The 21,107-nt window shown below is 40.3% G+C and overlaps 1 protein-coding gene across 10 annotated transcripts in view; it reads left to right on the top strand.

Annotated features, from left to right (window-relative positions):
* The first annotated feature begins 8,985 nt into the window (after positions 1-8,985).
* The window catches only part of C2CD6 (C2 calcium dependent domain containing 6), a 127,470-nt gene continuing 115,348 nt past the window's right edge, over positions 8,986-21,107 (top strand). For 9 of the 10 annotated variants that reach the window (XR_005385228.1, XR_005385227.1, XR_005385226.1 and 6 more), the window contains exon 1: positions 8,986-9,208. Coding sequence is in view for 6 of the 10 variants with exons in the window: in XM_038585360.1 (XP_038441288.1) it covers positions 9,002-9,208 (207 nt within the window). In the remaining 4 variants the exon portion in view is untranslated. Of the gene's footprint in view, positions 9,209-15,587; positions 15,634-21,107 lie in introns of those variants that run through there. The other variant, XM_038585364.1, reaches the window with a different exon arrangement.

The following is a 21,107-nucleotide window of genomic DNA, read 5'->3' as shown; positions in this document are numbered from 1 at the left end:
TCTGTTTGAAAAGTTTCATATTGGGACTATACCAAAATAAAAAGCTTTTGCATAGCAAAGGAAACCATCAACAAAATGAAAGGCAACTTACTAAATGGGAAAAGATATTTGCAAATATTTGATATACTTGGTAAGATGTTAATATCCAAAATATGTAAAGAACTGGAGGGGCGGGGCAAAAGGGTGGAGGAGTAGGGTCCCTAAATCCCCTGCCCCACCAGCTTACCTAGATAACTTTCAAATCATCCTGAAAACCTATGAATTTGGCCCGAGATTTAAAGAGAGAACAGCTGAAACGCTACAGAGAGAAGAGTTCGTGCTTCTAACAAGGTAGGAAGATGGAAAATTAAAAAGAATCCAGTGGGGGAGGGGCCCCTGCGAGGAGCCAGGCTAAGGGGGGCAGCAAGAGCCTCCAGGACAGGAAAGCCCAGCCCCAGAGAAGCAGGAACTTTAACAATCTTCCTGGATGGAAAGGTGCTTTCAGGGAACTCGAGCAGGATCCCAGGAGGGGCAGTGGAGCCCCCAGGTTCCCGCGGTCACTAACAGAGGAGGTGCGCCCAGGGGAGAGTGCGCCACACCCGCAGGCCCAGCTCTCCAAAGGGCTGGAGCGCGGGCCGGCGGGGCCTCGGGAGCAGCTCAGGCGGCAGCTCAGCTCGCTGCGCTGCCCCCGGAGCTCGATTCCAGAAGCGCAGGCCCCGGAGCCCAGGGCACCGGGGGACACAGCCCAGGATCCTGCGCTCCCCCGGGGCAGGCGGAGGCCGGGAGGACACAGGACAGCGGGGACGCTCCCGCTGCCAGGTGCCCCCAAGCTGTGCAGAGCAGCACCCCCTGCACCCGGAGCATCCAGGCCCCTGCGGACTGGGAGCTGCGGGAGTTACTGGGGGAGCTGACTTCAGGGCTTGGACCACCGCCAGTGGTGGTATTTCTCCTGGTGTCATCGTGTGCCTGGGACGGAGCCGGGTCGCCATGGAACAGGGGCCTCATGGGGTCAACAGCTCCCACTGAGGTAGGTAGGGGGGCACCGAGCAGGTAGGGGGGCACAGCTTCCCCAGGTGCACACACCTGAGAGCACAGCAGGCCCCTCCCCCAGAAGACCTGCTGGAAGGACAGGGGAAGAGCAAGTTCTTGACCGAGCAGCGCTGGAAAGGTCCAGGAGAAGTAGAGGGATTTACAGTATAGTATTTATAGTATAGTTAACCAAAGGGTAACCCCTGTTTTTTTGTTTGTTTTCATTTTTTGTTTTTTTGTTGTTGTTTTGTTTTTTACTTTTTTCTTCCTTTTTTCAGTTCAACTTGTTTTTAGCCACTCTGCACTGAGCAAAATGACTAGAAAGAAGAACTCACCACAAAAGAAAGAATCAGAAACAGTACTCTCTGCCACAGAGTTACAGAATTTGGATTACAATTCGATGTCAGAAAGCCAATTCAGAAGCACAATTATAAAACTACTGGTGGCTCTGGAAAAAAGCATAAAGGATTCAAGAGACTTCATGACTGCAGAATTTAGATCTAATCAAGCCAAAATTAAAAATCAATTAAATGAGATTCAATCCAAACTGGAGGTCCTAACAACGAGGGTTAATGAGGTAGAAAAACAAGTGAGTGACATAGAAGATAAGTTGATGGCAAGGAAGGAAGCTGAGGAAAAAAGAGAAAAACAAAAGATCATGAGGAAAGGTTAAAGGAAATAAATGACAGCCTCAGAAAAATCTACATTTAATTGGGGTTCCAGAGGGCGCTGAAAGGGACAGAGGACCAGAAAGTGTATTTGAACAAATCATAGCTGAGAATTTTCCTAACTTGGGGAGGGAAACAGGCATTCATATCAAAGAGTTAGAGAGACACCCCCCTAAAATCAATAAAAACTGTTCCAACACCCCGACATTTAATAGTGAAACTTGCAAATTCCTGAGATAAAGAGAAGATCCTTAAAGCAGCAAGAGACAAGAGATCCCTAACTTATATGGGGAGAAGTATGAGGTTAACAACAGACCTCTCCACAGAGACCTGGCAGGCCAGAAAGGGCTGGCAGGATATATTCAGGGTCCTAAATGAGAAGAACATGCAGCCAAGAATACTCTATCCAGCAAGGCTCTCATTCAGAATAGAAAGAGACATAAAGAGATTCCAAGATAGGCAGAAACTGAAAGAATATGTGACCACCAAACCAGTTCTGGAAGAAATATTAAGGGGGACTCTGTAAAATAAAGAGGAAGCCCAAAGAAACAATCCACAAAAACAGGGACTGAATAGGTATTATGATGATACTAAATTCATATCTTTCAATAGTAACTCTGAACATGAGTAGGCTTAATGATCCCATCAAAAAGCGCAGGGTTTCAGAATGGATAAAAAAGCAAGACCCATCTATTTGCTGTCTACAAGAGACTCATTTATTTTTATTTTTTTAATTTTCCTTTTTTTAAAGATTTATTTATTCATTTATTCATGATAGAGAGAGGGAGAGAGGCAGAGACACAGGAGGAGGGAGAAGCAGGCTCCATGCCAGGAGCCCAACGCAGGACTCGATCCTGGGACTCCAGGATTGCGCCCTGGGCCAAAGGGAGGCGCCAAACCGCTGAGCCACCCGGGGATCCCAAGAGACTCATTTTAGACCTAAGGACACCTACAGCCTGAAAATGAAAGGTTGAAGAACCATTTACCATTCAAATGGTCCTCAAAAGAAAGCAGGGGTAAGCAGTCCTCATATCAGATAAATTAAAGCTTATCCCAAAGACTGTAGTAAGAAATGAAGATGGACACTATGTCATACTTAAAGGTTCTATCCAACAAGAGGACCTAACAATCATGAATATTTATGCCCCTAATGTGGAAGCTGCCAAGTAAATCAATTAATAACCAAAGTTAAGACATACTTAGATAATAATACACTTATACTGGGAGACTTCAACACGGTGCTTTCTGCAAATGACAGATCTTCTAAGCAAAACATCTCCAAAGAAACAAGAGCTATAAATGATACACTGGACCAGATGGATTTCACAGATATTTACAGAACTTTACATCTGAACGCAACTGAATACACATTCTTCTCAAGTGCACATGGAACTTTCTCCAGAATAGACCACATACTGGGTCACAAATCAGGTCTTAACTGATACCAAAAGATTGGGATTGTCCCCTGCATATTTTCAGACCATAATGCTTTGAAACTAACTAAATCGCACGAAGAAATTTGGAAGAAATTCAAACACGTGGAGGTTAAAGACCATCCTGCTAAAAGATGAAAGGGTCAACCAGGAAATTAGAGAACAATTAAAAAGATTCATGGAAACGAATGAGAATGAAGATACAACCGTTCAAAATCTTTGGGATACAGCAAAAGCAGTCCTGAGAGGGAAATACATCGCAATACAAGCATCCCTCAAAAAATTGGAAATAACCCAAATACAAAAGCTAACCTCGCACCTAAAGGAACTGGAGAAAGAACAGCAAATAAAACCTACACCCAACAGAAGAGAATTAATAAAGATTCGAGCATAACTCAATGAAATAGAGACCAGAAGAACTGTGGAACAGATCAACGAAACCAGGAGTCGTTTCTTTGAAAGAATTAATAAGATAGATAAACCATTAGCCAGCCTTATTAAAAACAAAAGAGAAAAGACTCAAATTCATAAAATCATGAATGAAAAAGGAGAGACCACGACCAATACCAAGGAAATACAAACGATTTTAAAAACTTATGAGCAGCTATATGCCAATAAATTAGGCAATCTAGAAGAAATTGACGCATTTCTGGAAAACCACAAATTACCAAAACTGGAACAGGAAGAAATAGAAAACCTGAACAGGCCGATAACCAGGGAGGAAATTGAAGTGGTCATCAGAAACCTCCCAAGACACAAAAGTCCAGGGCCAGATGGCTTCCCAGGGGAATTCTATCAAACATTTAAAGAAGAAACAATACCTATTCTACTAATGCTGTTATGAAAGGTAGAAAGAGATGGAGTACTTCCAAACTCATTATATGAGGCCAGCATCACCTTAATTCCAAAGCCAGACAAAGACCGCACAAAGAAAGAGAATTATAGCCCAGTAACCCTGATGAACACAGATGCAAAAATTCTCAACAAGATACTAGCCAAAGGATCCAACAGTACATTAAGATTATTCACCATGATAAAGTGGGATTTATCCCTGGGACGCAAGGCTGGTTCAACACTTGTAAAGCAATCAACGTGATAGATCATATCAACAAGAGAAAAAACAAGAACCATATTATCCTCTCAATAGATGCAGAGAAAGCATTTGACAAAATACAGATCTATTCCTGATCAAAACTCTTCAGAGTGTAGGGATAGAGGGAACATTCCTCAGCATCTTAAAAGCCATCTACGGAAAGCCCACAGCAAATATCATTCTCAATGGGGAAACACTGGGAGCCTTTCCCCTAAGATCAGGAACAAGACAGGGATGTCCACTCTCACCACTGCTATTCAACATAGTACTAGATGTCTTAGCCTCAGCAATCAGGCAACAGAAATAAAAGGCATTCAAATTGGCAAAGAAGTCAAATTCTCCCTCTTTGCAGATGACATGATACTGTACATAGAAAACCCAAAAGACTCCACCCCAAGATTGCTAGAACTCATACAGCAATTCGGGAGTGTGGCAGGATACAAAATCAATGCCCAGAAATCAGTGGCATTTCTATACACTAACAATGAGACTGAAGAAGGAGAAATTAAGGAGTCAATCCCATTTACAACTGCACCCAAAAGCATAAGATACCTAGGAATAAACCTAACCAAAGTAAAGGATCTATACCCTAAAAAGTACAGAACACTTCTGAAAGAAATTGAAGAAGACACAAAGAGATGGAAAAATATTCCATGCTCATGGATTGAAAGAATTAATATTGTGAAAATGTCAATGCTACCCAGGGCAATTTACACATTTAATGCAATCCCTATCAAAATACCATGGACTTTCTTCAGAGAGTTGGAACAAATCATCTTAAGATTTGTGTGGAATCAGAAAATGCCCTGAATAGCCAGAAGAATAATAAAAAAGAAAACCATAGCTGGGGGTATCACAATGCCAGATTTCAGGTTGTACTACAAAGTTGTGGTCATCAAGACAGTGTGGTACTGGCACAAAAACAGACACATAGACCAATGGAACAGAATAGAGAACCCAGAAATGGGCCCTCAACTCTATGGTCAACTAATATTTGACAAAGCAGGAAAGACTATCTACTGGAAAAGACAGTCTCTTCAATAAATGATGCTGGGAAAATTGGACATCCACATGCAGAAGTATGAAACTAGACCATTCTCTTACACCATACATAAAGATAAACTCAAAATGGATGAAAGATCTAAATGTGAGACAAGATTCCATCAAAATCCTAGAGGAAGACACAGGCAACACCCTTTTTGAACTTGGCCACAGCAACTTCTTGCAAGATTCATGTGTGAAGGCAAGGGAAACAAAAGCAAAACTGAATTATTGGGACTTAAGTTAAAAAGCTTCTACACAGCAAAGAAACAGTCAACAAAAGAAGACAACCTACAGAATGGGAGAAGATATTTGCAAACGTCGTATCAGATAAAGGGCTAGTATCCAAGATCTATAAAGAACTTATTAAACTCTACACCAAAGAAACAAACAATCCAATCCTGAAATGTGCAAAAGACATGATCAGAAATTTCACCAAAGAAAACCTACATATGGCCAACAAGCACATGAGAAAATGCTCCGCATCACTTGCCATCAGGGAAATACAAATCAAAACCACAATGAGATACTACCTCACACCAGTGAGAATGGGGAAAATTAACAAGACAGGAAACAACAAAGATTGGAGAGGATGTGGAGGAAGGGGAGCCCTCTTGCAATGTTGGTGGGAATGTGAACTGGTACAGCCACTCTGGAAAACTGTGTGGAGGTTCCTTAAAGAGTTAAAAATAGAGCTGCCCTACGATGAAATGTGCAAACCTTGACTATACCTTGAGAGAACTGGGGACACTTGAGGATACACTATTTAATGATACTGTGCTATGTAAACTAATGTTCTTATTTTTGGAGGATGCATGTTGACAGTCTAGTGCAGTGACATGATGTTAGCAACTTACTTTCAAAAGATTTACCAAGAATAGGGGTGGCTAGGTGGCTCAGTTGGTTGAGTGTCCAGCTCTTGATTTTGGCTTAGGTCATGATCTTGGGGTTGTGGGTTTAAGCTCCGTGTTGGGCTGGCTCCATGCTGGGGGAAGGAGCCTACTTGATATTCTCGTTCTCTCTCTGCCCTTCCCTATCCCATCTCTCTCTCCCTCTCTCTTTTTTTAAAAAAAGATTTTATTCTATATTTATTCATGAGAGAGAGAAAGAGAGAATGAGAGGCAGAGACACAGGCAGAGGGAGAAGCAGGCTCCATGCAGGGAGCCTGATGTGGGACTTGATCCTGGGTCTCCAGGATCACGCCCTGGGCTGAAGGCGGTGCTAAACCGCTGTGCCACCATGGCTGCCCTTATCTCCACTTTAAATGGTCTTCTCACCTTTATTTAGCTTCTCACTATTATTTAACTTCAGTTAACTAATTTTTACCTGAAAAATTTCCTGAGATAAATGTAGATTCATGCATACTTGAGAAATAACGCAGAGAAATCCTTTGTACACTTTGCCAGTGTCCCTGAATAACATTTAACAAAAGCTCCAGAATACTGACATTGATAAAGCTCACTGACCTTATTCAAATTTCCCTAGTTTTACTTGTACTTGTGTATGTGTGTGTTAATTTCTATATAGTTTTACCAGTTATGTAGCTTTGTGTATCTACCACCACAGTCAAGATACTGAACAGTTCCCCAAACCACAGGAATTTCCCATTGCTCCCCTTTTATATCTCCCACCACCTCTTCATCTCTGCACCTCTAACTAAAACCTCTGGCTGTCAAAGCTGTCTTCAAAATTTCCAGAATTTTGTCATTTCAAGAATGTCATCTTTTGGGATTAGTTTTTTTTCTGCCTGGGAGAGTCATCCAAGTTATGTGCTCCTCTCTTCTCATTGTTCAGTTGTATTCCAAGGTAGGTACCTGCTGCAGTTTGTTTAACCATTTCGTCTTTGAAGAATATCTGAATTGATTCCATTTTTTGGCTGTTATGAATTAAGCTGCTGTGAACATTTGTATGCAGGTTTTTGTGTGAATATATGTTTTTTATTTTTCTGGGATACTGCCCAGGAGTGCAATTGCTAGGTTGTACGGTAGTTACATGTTTAATATTTAAGAAATTGCCAAACTGTCTTCTAAGTGGCTGTAACTTTTTTTTTTTTTTTTTTTTTTTTATTTATGATAGTCACAGAGAGAGAGAGAGGCAGAGACACAGGCAGAGGGAGAAGCAGGCTCCATGCACCGGGAGCCTGATGTGGGATTCGATCCCGGGTCTCCAGGATCACGCCCTGGGCCAAAGGCAGGCGCCAAACCGCTGCGCCACCCAGGGATCCCTGGCTGTAACTTTCTATATTTCCTTTTCACATTTTAAAGAAGAATCCAAACCATTTTGTTTTTGAATATCCCACCTACATTTTGTATTTGTTTGCTTTTTTTTTTTCCCTAATGGCATCATTCAGTTTGTTCTCTATGTCCTGAATTTCTTGTAGACTGGAGGTTAGGTCTAGAAGTTTGACTAGATTTAGGTTAGATATTTTTTTATGTTGCATCAGATGAGCCCTAAGGAAGTCGGTGTGAGCTGATGGGCAGCAGGTCTCATTGGCACGGTAAACACCACACAGCACAGACCCTGATGACAACAAACATGTATCAAGGGCTTTTGGCTCTTGTGCCATGAGCCCTGAGAACAAGGTGAGGATCAGATTCCTGCCCCTAAAGAAATAGCTTTTGAAATTAACTAATTCTGATAGCATGAGCTAATAGCAAAATGCCAAGTTGTAGCTCAGCGGCAACATTAATTCTGCTTTGAAGGTATGTGTATAGGGTTATGATATTTAATTGAAAGCTGAGGTTTGAGCTGGCCCTTGAATAAAAGAAAAATAGATCCCAAGTAGAATAGCAATAAATAATGATCCTGAGGTAGAATGTGTTTTGGATGCCCTTGGTTTCCAAGCTAAGGAACATAAATTTATGGCTAACAAAGATGCTCTGAAAGTTTCTGGTTTTGTTTTTATTTATATATATATTTTTGGTTTTGCTTGGTTTTAAAGGTAAACTGTATTATTATTGGGGCAATAGAAAGGGGGTAATGACAGCATGCTGGAGATCCAGGAGTAAACCATTGCAACTGTGTACGTGAAGTGTCCTAAACTAGGTGCCCTGAAGAAAAAAGTAGGGTTCAAATATTTAGGATTAGAATTTAAAAATATGTCTGAAGTTCTAAGCTCTGGTGGCTATGATATTACTATATTAGATGCGCTTGGCGGGCAGCCCGGGTGGCTCAGCGTTTTTAGCGCCTGCCTTCGGCCCAGGGCCTGATCCTGGAGACACGGGATCGAGTCCCACGTCAGGCTCCCTGCATGGGGCCTGCTTCTCCCTCTGCCTGTGGCTCTGCCTCTCTGTGTCTTTCATGAATAATAAAATCTTAAAAAAAAAAAAAAGGTTTGGAATATACCAGAGGCCCGGGAGGGAAGATGAATATTAACGTGTTATGAATGGGTTCTGAGTGTATGGGACAGTGGGCTCTGGGAAGCATAATGTCTGGAGCCCAGCGGATAGGGTCAATCTTCCAGAAGGAGTTGGTTTAGGGAAAGGAGGCTTATGATGGTTTAAGGGAGCAGACAAGAAGGTGAACTACGGCGTTCACAGCGCGGGGGGGCCTTGCCGTCCACCAGCACGCTCCGACTCCCCCGTGAGGGAAGGGGCTTGGGGAAGCGCTTGCAGCCGGCCCTCGGGGCAGCTCGGGCTGGGGAGGCGCGGGCCGCAGTGCGCACGCGCAGAGGCCCGGGCGGGGCGGCGGCGGGGCGGCGGCGGGGCTGCGCCTGCGCAGTGCGGGCCGGCGGTTGGGCGCAGACCGGCCGGCGGAGGATGGAGGGATGGAGCCTCCCCGAGCGCCGGCCGGCGGTTCCCACGCCCCCGACGACCGCGGAGGGCGGGGCCGTCCCCAGTCCACAGCCCCCGCACTTCAGAGGAATCCCTACGGCATCCCCGACGTCCTGCACAGCAGAGGGCCGCAGGGGTAGCGGGGCCACGCACCGGGCCAAGGAGGAGGGCGCCGGGCACCGGCTGCTGAACGTGAGCGGGGCCCGCGGCGGGGAGGCGGGAGCCCCGCCCTAAACTGGAAGGTGGCGCTCACTTGTGGGACCTTGACAGTCATTTAACTTGTCAGACAGTAATTATTTTTTTTAAGATTTTATTTATTTATTCATGAGAGACACACACAGGGAGGGAGAAGCAGGCTCCATGCAGCCAGCCCCACGCGGGATTCGATCCGGGGGTCTCCGGGGTCACGCCCTGGGTCAAAGGCAGGTGCTCAACCGCTGGGCCCTCCAGGGATCCCCTCGGGCAGTAATTTAAGTGACAGTTGGGACAGTCTCCCTTTTAGCGTCGTTTGAAGATCTGAGGGAGATAATGATGTCAAGTGCTTAAAGCTGCAAGGCAGGAGGTGTCACAGCTGCTGTCGTCATTGACATAAGTGATGCCTTCATCACCACCATTAGGATTTAATTTCTGTGGTTAAAGGGCTAAACTTCAGAAAGTCGAGTCACCTTTGTTTTCAGTTCCTGGGGTCATCATACGGTAACAAATCCGTGTCACGTCTGCAAAGTGAACTATTGACCTCCTGTTTTTTTTTTTTTTTTAGATTCATTCATTCATTCATTATAGACACAGAGAGAACAGAGAGAGAGAGGCAGAGACACAGGCAGAGGGAGGAGCAGGCTCCATGCTGGGAGCCCGATGCGGGACTCGATCCCGAGACTCCAGGATCGCGCCCTGGGCCAAAGGCAGGCACTCAACCGCTGAGCCACCCGGGGATCCCCCGGCCTCCTATTCTTAATTGGAAAGATTGATTTATGTTCAAAATAGGTGAAACTCTTTTAAGTTCACGGTATGATGGTATAGCCAGAGCACGGAGGAAGTGGAAAAGGGTAATCAGATGGAAACGCGCTTTTTCAAAGTGTTAGAAGGCGACATTAGGGAATTTGTACGTTCTCTGTTGGTCTTCAGCTATTAAAAGAATAGTAGAGATAAAGGTATCAGGAACAAATGGTGCACAAAAGGAAGATGCCCTCTGTAAAATCAGGGAGTTGAATTACTTGATCTCGACAGTACCCTCCTAATTCCAAAAACTTAGAATACTCTTGATTCATTGTTATGATAAATTGAGAGCGTATTAGGATTTAGCCATAATGGTAGGAAAAATTGCAAAGTGGTGAAAGAGGGATATGTTTGGAGGTTTAGGCCATAGGAGATGTTTGTTGTACATCACTTTGTGGAATATGGACTTTATTTTGTAGAATGGTAATTTCCAGTATTTTTTCGAGCACGAGAATTCCTTTTTATCGCAAAAGAGTAACAGACTTTTTACTCTCTACTGACTGGAAAGATCTGTAATGACAGAGAGCCACCATGCGGCAGTGTTTTTAATTTGCTTATAGGCACAACAGCAACTACATATATTCAAAAAAGAGTAGTGCACCCGTATGCGAGGTACGTTGTTGACGCAAGTTTGGTTTCCCAAATTATTTGACCATAGGATATTTTAATGTTTTGATAGAACAACAACAAAAAAAGAGCTTAAGAAATGAAATGTGCACTTGGGTTTAGTTTATAATGACCTCATAAATGAATTTTTTTCAGACACGGATCCAGAGGAATGAGTTTATGTACTATAGATGTTCATTATACAACAAAGTTAGAAAAATACAAGTGTGTGTTATTAAAATTATTATAATAGCTATAAGATACACAGTGTAGACCATTGATCACAGAATGGATATTCCTCTTTAATAAATGCTGCCTATGCATCAGTACACAGGTGGAACATTATATATTTAGGTAACAGGTAGTCTTTCTACAATTTCTTGGCATTTTATGGCACATGGTTTCTTGAAATCAGATTATCCTACGGTAGTAACAGCTATATAAACATGTTTAGCATTTCTGTTCAAAATACAGTTTTTTTAAACTTGGAAGCAAACATAACTCAGATATGTTTCACATCTTCTTGGAATACATTTCGGGAAACAAATAGTTTGCAGGTGGTGCTTAAAACACATTTAAATTCAAGGATATTCAAAGAACCAGGGCTACAGAAGACAGGAAAAGCTGGTAAGTTTTAAGCAGGGGGATAATATGGATCAGATGTGCTTTGTTGAAAAAAATTGACTATTAGGATTTAAGGAGAGAGTAAAGAAATAGGCAGTGAAGACAGTAGAATCTGTGAGGGGATGGAAAAGCATGGGTTCTGAAGCACAGAGGTATCTTTCTTGAATAGAAAGAAAGGCATCTCTTCTTCCAGACCAGTGTTTGTTTATTTATTTAAAAAGATTTTATTTATTCATGAGAGACAGAGAGAGAGAGACAGAGACACAGGCAGAGGGAGAAGCAGGCTCCATGCAGGGAGCACAATGTGGGACTCGATTCTGGGACTACAGGATCACGTCCTGAACCAAAGGCGGATCCTCAACCGCTGAGCTGCCCAGGCATCCCTAAATAAAGAAAATCTTTAAAAAATATTTTAGAAAAAGAGTTGGAGAGAGCATAAGAAAGTAAACAGATGTGAAGTTTCTGCAGAGGGTTTGGAATGTTCATGGAACATTGTGAATGAGAGGGAGAGTGGTGTGAAATGGTGCCGTAGCATATCTTTTTGTATGTTTCAAGTCCCTTAAATTTTTGTGTGTGTGAATTTTCTGTTTATTTTCCTAAGAGAATTTTGTTCTTTACCTCCTCCATTTTTCAAAAGTTCTTTATTAGAGATATTAGATCTTTCTCTGTCTCTCTTTTTTTAATATTTCATTTATTTATTCATAAGAGGCACAGAGAGAGAGGCAGGGACACAGGCAGAGGGAGAAGCAAGGTCCATGCAGGGAGCCCAATGTGGGAGTCGATCCCAGGACTCCAGGATCACCCCTGGGCTGAAGGCAGATGCTCAACCGCTGAGCCACCCAGCCGTCCCAAGATACTAGATCTTCATCTGTGATACGTGTTACAAATATTTTCTCCCAGTTTAACAGCTATTATTTTGACTGTTGTTGGCACTTTATGTTATGGAAAAGGGTTCTTAATCTTAGGTCAAGTTTATCAATCTTTTATTGCATCTGATTTATGAGTCTTAGTTAAAAACTGTTTACATATACCCAGGTCATAAAGGAATTTACCTATTACCTTCTAGTACTTGCGTATCATTTTTACATTTAATCCCAGATTTAATCATTTTACATTTAAATCCCTGATTTATTTGGATTGTTTGGTTTGAGGTATGGATTTGTTTTTTTTTTTTTTTCTCTAAGTGGAATGGTCCCTAAACCATTTATTAAGAAAAAAAAAATCCATCTTTGCCCCAGTGATTTGAGATTTAAGTGACCATATGTATCTGATATTTTCTCTGGACTTTCTATTCCACTGGTCTGTTTATCTATTCATTTACCAGGACCATACTATTTTATTTTAAAGACTTATGCTATGTTTTAAAGTCAGGTAGGGCTGGTTCCCTGCTTTGATTTTTCTTGTCCAGTGATATCCTGACTGTTCTCACTTAAACAAACAAACAAACAAACTTTATTATTAACTTGTTTATCTCAACAAAGAACTTTGTATTCTTTTATAAGGAGTGTATTAAATTGGTAAGTTAGGCAACTGACATCTTTATGGTTTATGGTGTTGACTTTTCTACCCAGAAACAATTTTTCCCCCCAATTCTTTTGCCTTAGGTTGATTTCTCTTGTCTAATTGCTTTGGCTCATGCCACCAGTAAGGTGTTGAAGAATGATGGTGACAGTAGGCAACCTTGCTTTATTCCTGATCTTAGTAAAGGTATTTCCCCACCAAATGAAACATTGGCTTTAGGACTGGCTTAATTCCTATTTTTGAGAGTGGTTTTTTTGTTTGTTTGTTTAAAGATTTATTTATTTATTTATGATAGAGAGAGAGAGAGAGAGGCAGAGACACAGGAGGAGGGAGAAGCAGGCTCCATGCCGGGAGCCTGAGGTGGGACTCGATCCCGGGACTCTATCCTGGGACTCCAGGATCGGGGCCCTGGGCCAAAGGCAGGCGCCAAACCGCTGAGCCACCCAGAGATCCCCTATTTTTGAGAGTGTTTTAATCAGGAAAGCGTGTTGAATTTTGTCAGAGGCCATTTAAACATATATGGAGATAATCATATAACTTTTTCTCTTTCGATCTCTATGATGTGGCATATTCTATCAATGATTTTCCTAGTATTAAACCAACTTATGTTCCAGGAATTAATCGCACTTGGTTATTGCATATTATTTTCTTCATGTGGTGCTCAATTCTGTTTACTTTTTGGCATTTTTGTATCAGTGTGTTTTTGTCTATTTTCTTTTTTTTTTTTTAATTTTATTTATTTATTCATGAGAGACACAGAGAGAGAGAGAGAGAGAGAGAGAGAGGTACAGACACAGGCAGAGGGAGAAGCAGGCTCCATGCTGGGAGCCTGACGAGGGACTCAATCCCGGGACTCCAGGATCACGCCCCAGGCCAAAGGCTGCGCTAAACCCCTGATCCTGAGTTTCCCCTCTATTTTCTTTATCAGTTTAGATATCAGTGTTATGCTTACTTCATAGAAATGGTAAGGAAGGTTTTGTTTTCTTTTGTTTTTTAAAGATTTTATTTATTTACTCATGAGAGACACAGAGAGAGGGGCACAGACACAGGCAGAAGGAGAAGCAGGCTCCATGCAGGGAGCCCGATGTGGGATGTGGGACTTGATCCAGGGTCTCCAGGATCATGCCCTGGGGGCGCTAAACCACTGAGCCACCTGGGCTGCCCGGAAGTTTTATTTGATATTCAGTGGGACAATTTATGGATACTAACCTTTTTATCAGATATGTTATCTGCAAATATCTTCTCCCATTCTATAGATTGTCTTCTAGTTTTGTTGGTGGTTTCCTTTGCTGTGCAGAAGCTTTTTATTTTGATGTCTCAATAGTTTATTTTTGCTTTTGTTTCCCTTGCCTTAGGAAACACATCTAGAAAAACATTGCTACAGCTGATGTCAGGTCAGGGAAATCACTGCCTGTGCTCTCTTCAAGAATTTTTATGGTTTCAGGTTTCACATTTAGGTCCTTAATCCATTTTGAGTTTACTTTTATGTATGGTATAAGAACGCGGTTCAGTTTCACTCTTTTGCATGTACCTGTCCAGTTTCCACAACACCATTTGTTGAAGAGTGTCATTTTTCCATTGCATATTCTTGCCTCCTTTGTTGAAGATTAATTGACCATATAATCGTGAGTTTATTTTTGGATTCTCCTGTTCTATTGATCTATATATTTGTTTTTCTTTTTAATTTTTATTTAAATTCAATTTAGTTAATATATAATGTATTATTTGTCTCAGGGGTATAATTTAGTGATTCATCGTTTGCATATAACACTAGTGTTTAGGAACACCTGGGTGGCTCAGTGGTTGAGCATTTGCTTTTGGCCCAGGACGTGATCCTGGAGTCCCAGGATCATGTCCCGCATCCGGCTCCCTGCAAGGATCCCACTTCTCCCTCTGCCTTTGTCTCTGCTTCTCTCTATCTGTGTCTCTCATGAGAAATAAATAAAATCTTAAAAAAAACCCACTAGTGCTTATTACATCTAGTGACCTCCTTAATGCCTATCACCCAATTACCCCATCACACTACTCACCACTCCTCTAGCAACCCTCAATTTATTTTCTGTTAAGAATCTCTCATGATTTACCTCCCTCTCTATTTTTTTATGATGGTTTTTTATTTATTTATTTATATTTATTTATTTATTTTATTCAGAGGCAGAGAGAGAGAGAGAGAGAGAGGCAGGCAGAGAGGCAGACACACAGGCAGAGGGAGAAGCAGGCTCCATGCAAGGAACCTGATGTGGGACTTGATCCCAGGACTCCAGGATCACACCCCAGGCCGCAGGTGGCGCTAAACCGCTGTGCCACTGGGACTGCCCTCCCTCTCTGTTTTTATCTTATTTTATTTTCCTCCCTTCTCTTCCCCTACGTTCATCTGTTTTGCTTCTTCAATTCCATATGTGAATGAAATCATGTGATGCTTACCTTTCTTTGACTGACTTATTCACTTAGCATTATATCCCCTAGTTCTATCCACGTTGTTGCAAATGACAAGATTTCCTTCTTTTTGATGGCTGAGTAGTATTCCATTGCATATATATACCACTTCTTTTTTATCCACTCATCTGTCAATGGACATCTGGGCTCTTTCTATATTTTGGCTATTGTGGATGTCGATGCTATGAACATTGGGGTGCATGTGCCCCTTCAAGTCACTCTTTTTGTATCCTTTGGATAAATACCTAGTAATGCAATTGTTGGATCATGGGGTAGTTCTATTTTTAACTTTTTGAGGAATCTCCATACTGTTTTCCAGAGTGGCACCAGTTTGCATTCCCACCAGCAGTGAAGAGGGTTCCTCTTTCTCCACATCCTCGCCAACATCTGTTGATTCCTGAGTTGTTCATTTTGGCCATTGTAACAGATGTGAGGTACTGTCTTTTTGTGGTTTTGATTTATATTTCCATGATGACGAGTGATGTCGAACACTTTTTCATTTATCTGTTGGCCATTTGTGTATCTTCTTTGGAGAAATGTCTGTCATGTCTTCTGCTTATTTCATGATTGGATTATTTGTTTTTTGGGTGTGGAGTTTGATAAATTCTTTATAGATTTTGGATATTAACCCTTTATCTGATATATCATTTGCAAAGATCTCCCATTCTGTAGGTTGTCTTTTAGTTTTGTTGACTGTTTCCTTTGCTGTACAGAAGCGTTTTATCCTGATGAAGTCCGAATAGTTAATTTTTGGTTTTGTTTCCCTTGCCTCTGGAGATGTGTCTTACAAGGAGTTGCTGCAGTAGAGATCAAAGAGGTTGTTGCCTGTGCTTTCCTCTAGGATTTTGTTGGATTCCTGTTTCACATTTAGGTCTTTCATCCATTTTGAGTCTATTTTTGTATGGTGTGAGGAAATGGTCCAGTTTCATTCTTCTCCATGTGGCTGTCCAACTTTCTTAGCATCATTTATTGAAGAGATTGTCTTTTTTCAACTGGGTATTCTTTCCTGCTTTGTTGAAGATGAATTGACCATTGAGTTGATGGTCTGTGTCTGGGTTCTCTATTCTGTTCCATTGATCTATATGTCTGTTTTTGTTCCAATAACATGCTGTCTTGATGATTACAGATTTGGAGTCCAGAATTGTGATGCCTCCAGCTTTTGTTTTCAACATTTCTCTGGCTATTTGGGGTAGTTTCTGTTTCTATACAAATTTTAGGATTATTTGTTTCAGCTCTGTGAAAAATGCTGGTGATATTTTCATAGGGATTGCACTGAATGTGTAGATTGCTCTAGGTAGCATAGACACTTTTTTTTTAATTTTAAAGATTTTATTTATTTATTCATGAGAGACACACAGAGAGAGGCAGAGACATAGGCAGAGGGAGAAGCAGGTTTCCTGTAGAGAGCCTAATGTGGGACTTGATCCCAGAACCCCAGGATCATGACCCAACCAAAAGGCAGACACTCAACCACTGAGCCACCAGGTGTCCCAGCATAGACATTTTAACAATATTTATTCTTCCAATCCGTGCACATGGAATGTTTTTCCTTCCCTTTGTGTCTTCTTCAATTTCTTTCATAAATGTTCTATAGTTTTTAGAGTACAAATCCTTTACCTGTTTGGTTAAGTTTTTTCCTAGATATCTTATGGGTTTTGGTGCAATTGTAAATGGGATCAATTCCTTAATTTCTCTTTCGTCAGTCTCACTATTAGTGTGTAGAAATGCAACTGATTTCTGTGCATTGATTTTATATCCTGTCATGTTGGTCAATTGCTTTATGAGTTCTTGCAATTTTGAGGTGAAGTCTTTTGGGTTTTCCACATAAAGTATCATGTCATGTGTGAAGGGTAAGAGTTTGGCTTCTTCTTCAGCACTTTGAATGTCTTTTACTTTTTTTTTGTTGTCTGATTGATGAGGCTAATATTTCTTTAATTTTTAAATACTTCATTTTGTGGGGATCCCTGGGTGGCTCAGCGGTTTAGCGTCTGCCTTTGGCCCAGGGTGTGTTCCTGGAATCCTGGGATCGAGTCCCACATCAGGCTACCTGCATGGAGCCTGCTTCTCCCTCTGTCTGTGTCTCTGCCTCTCTCTCTCTCTCTCTCTCTCTCTGTCTCTCATGAATAAATAAATCTTAAAAAAAATAAATACTTCATTTTATTTTTCTTCTTCAAGATGGTCGTGGCTATTTTTGGTCTTTCCATTTCCATACTAATTTTTGGGAAAGCTCATCAATTTCTGTAGGAAAACTTGTTAGGACTTTGATTTTGGTTGCACTGAATCTGTAGTTCAAATTGAGGAGGTGAATTATTTGGAGTTGATTCTTGAACAATATGAGGATCAAGGACACTGACCCCTATGCAATTGAAAATCCATATGTAACTTTTGATACCCCCCAAAATTTACTACAATGTGTACTATTGACTGGAAGCTTTACTGATGACATAAACAGTTGATTAACACATATTTTGTATGCTGTATGTATTATGTACTGTATTCTTAAAATTAAGTAATCTAAAGAAAGGAAATGTTAAGAAAATCTTAAGGAAATGAAAATACATTTATAGTACTGTGTGTATATTTGTTGGAAAAAACTCATGTATAAATGAACCCACACAGTTCAAATTCATGTTGTTTGATAGCCATCTGTATATGTATGTTGTGATGCAATATTTACATTAACATATAAATATGTAAGTATATATTATATAAACATTACATGATATAATAGTATTTATATGTTTATATGTAAGTATATATACTTATTGTACCTAAGTATATGTATCTCAGTACAATATACTTATATATAATATAAATATAATAATGTAATAAAACTATGCCTTTTTTCTTTATACTTTTATATTTATTTTGTCTAGGCTTCTGTCCCTCTAGTTCTTAATTTTTTTCCTTTTCTAACTCACTTGAAGTATCATTAGATCCTTCCCTAACTCTCTTTCCCCACTCCTCTCATTTGCCATATGTTTATGAGATCCTTCTTAGACATCCTGGATCAGGCATGGTACTGGAATCTTACCTCTTGCTCCTCTTTTGCTCCAGGGTTGTAGCCATTAGTAAAAAAGTGCTAAAAAGTGGACAGTCAAATGAGGAACTAAGTATCAGCTTTATCTAAGGCTTTCTGGTAATGAGTCTAAACTGGAAACTATTGTGGAACTCTTTCTTACCTGCATCTCAAATTGAAAGCAGCATGTATGAGATGCTTCATTCTTTTTTTTTTTTTTCTTTTCTTTTTTTTTTTTGAGATGCTTCATTCTAAGCAGACTGTGATTAGGTGGGAATATGCATGGGGGGCTTAGAGCCTCCAGAAAGGCAGATTTGGGCAAGTGAGATAGCTTATAGTCATTTAGTTGCAACTCTGTAGAAGTAGTCTCCAAATTGCTTAGACTACACAGCCTTATCAATAAAAAATATGTGAACATCTATCACTAATGTTTGTATATTTATTTATACATTACATTAAAGTACTGTAATTTATTATATAAATTCTACAATATATAAAAAGCTTAAAATGATAAGCAGTATTTCTAAAAATGATTTCCATGTTTATCAGTGGTACAGAATTCAGTAAGCATTACTATTTTTGAAAAGCAGGGTTTTAATATTAGTGATGTAGTGATTTGAAGGTCTCATTCTAAGACAAATTTGTTATTTCAGTATAAGGGTTTTAATGCTATTGTATTTGAAAAAGATACTTTCAAAGATTTGAAATTTCAAATAGAATAGGTGCATCTTGGTTGTACTTGGTAAATGACATTATTCATTTTTCATTTCTCTTCTACTTTGCAAAGTTTTTAGTCCAGATTTTATCAGTAAAATATTATCTTTTCTGAGTAATAGTTCTGGCAAAGTAATTGGAAAGCATTACATTTCTTTATATTAAAAACGAAAAATGATTTCCTAACCTGCGCTAAACCGCTGCGCCACCCAGGGATCCCCTGAAACCCTTCTTTTGTGAGATTTTTAAAACAAAGTAGGAAATGGTTTCTAAGTTTTTAAAGTGTGATACCATGAGTTTGTAGTGTGATCACATTTGCACACACATAAAATCACATTAGGTAAAAATATTTGCAATAGTTTTCAAAATGTTCTTAACATGAGTTCATATAAAAGAGTTATTTTCCCACTCACTAAAATGTCACTACCTTACTCTGAAAAGACAGATTAAGAACTATACATTTAAAAATATTTTCTAGTTTACATACTGCTATTTGTCATCACAGTTTAGCAAATTTGGAACATTTATCTTTTTTTTTGTAAGATCAAAGTACATGGTATATCTTTGCCAACTTAAAAAAATTTTTTTTAAAGATTTTATTTATTTATGATGGACATAGAGAGAGAGAGGCAGAGACACAGGCAGAGGGAGAGGCAGGCTCCATGCCAGGAGCCTGACTTGGGACTCGATCCCGGAGATCCAGGACTGCGCCCTGGGCCAAAGGCAGGCGCCAAACCACTGAGCCACCCAGAGATCCCCTGTTTGCCAACTTTAATAATATTTTGCCATGACATTTTTTATGCTCAGTCCTTATCTATTTGTAAGTACGCTGAGTATGGTATTTAAGATAATGTGGATTGGTCAGTCCATTTACCTGGCAAATGCGATATCCAGAACTTATGAAGGCAGTGATATAACCTCTCTGAGCATAAAATTCAGTTTTCCTTGGAATATTTGTCTACTGCTTACAGTTAGTTGTATGTACTTTATTATTTGTTAAAGAAAATTGTTAATATCAATTCTATTCTAATATTTTCTTCCACTACTCTAGAGATGATCCCTGGGCCTTGTTGTGAGTGTCCTTGTTCCATGGCGACAGAAACACAGATGGTGAAAAAGAGTCCTTGCTCCCAAGTTAGGCAGAGAAAAGATGATTTAGGAAATATTAAAAATATATATATATATGTATATATTAGTCCCACATCAGATTCCCTGGATGGAGTCTGCTTCTCCCTCTGCCTGTGACTCTGCCTTTCTCTTTCTGTGTCTCTCATGAATAAATAAATAAAATCTTTAAAAAAAATTTTTTTTCAGAGTTAATAAAAAAGACTTGTAGTTTTGCACAATGAATGGGAAGGTCTGACCAATCAAATAAGTTATTCCTTTTCCCATGTAGGAAATCTGGGTAGGGTAAAGAAAAAGGAAAAATAAAATTATCTTTTTTTCAGCAATCGTTTTTCTTTTATTTTTTTTTTTTAAGATTTTATTTATTTATTCATGAGAGATACAGAGAGAGAGAAACAGAGACACAGGCAGAGGGACAAGCAGGCTCCATGCAGGGAGCCCTTTGTAGGACTTGATCCTGGGTCTCCAGGATCATGCCCTGGGCCGAAGGCAGGCACTAAACCGCTGGAGCCACCCAGGGATCCCCAGCAATCATTTTTCTTATAGAGAAACTGTAAGTGGGTTTTTTTTACACCTCTCTATCTTCAACACCAGACTGAACTTCTTAAGGGCAAGAACACTTCAAGCTGGAACCAGCACAATGCTAGGCATACAGTTGTGCCAGCACGTTAGTAAATGTTAATTAATGTGAAGACACAGAGGTTTCTGCTAGCACTAGGAAGAAGGAATATACTGGGAAAAGTTAAGTGTGTAGGCTAGTGAGTTTTTAAATAAAACTGGAATGGAGGAGAGTGGGTAAAAAAAAAAAAAAAAAAAGGTGAATGGGGAGGAATTACAGAATAATGTAAGTGAATATGCAGACCTTTAAAAGAAGTGCCACAAGGGACTTTTATTCAAAGTGGGGCCAAAAGTGACAGACATGAAAGGCATAGTAGAATTAACAGAAATAAAAATTCTCTGCAGGTTCAGAAATTCTGCGTGGTACTAGTAGGCCTTATGAGATTAGTCTTTAGAACTTGTGTTCAAGATTCTAATAGAATTTAGGCAGAG

The sequence above is a fragment of the Canis lupus genome, chromosome 37 (assembly GCF_011100685.1).
Source record: "Canis lupus familiaris isolate Mischka breed German Shepherd chromosome 37, alternate assembly UU_Cfam_GSD_1.0, whole genome shotgun sequence".
In the NCBI taxonomy this organism is placed as follows: Eukaryota; Metazoa; Chordata; class Mammalia; order Carnivora; family Canidae; genus Canis; species Canis lupus.
The sequence above is the reverse complement of the archived record's forward strand: the minus strand, read 5'-3'. Positions and strand labels throughout refer to the sequence as shown.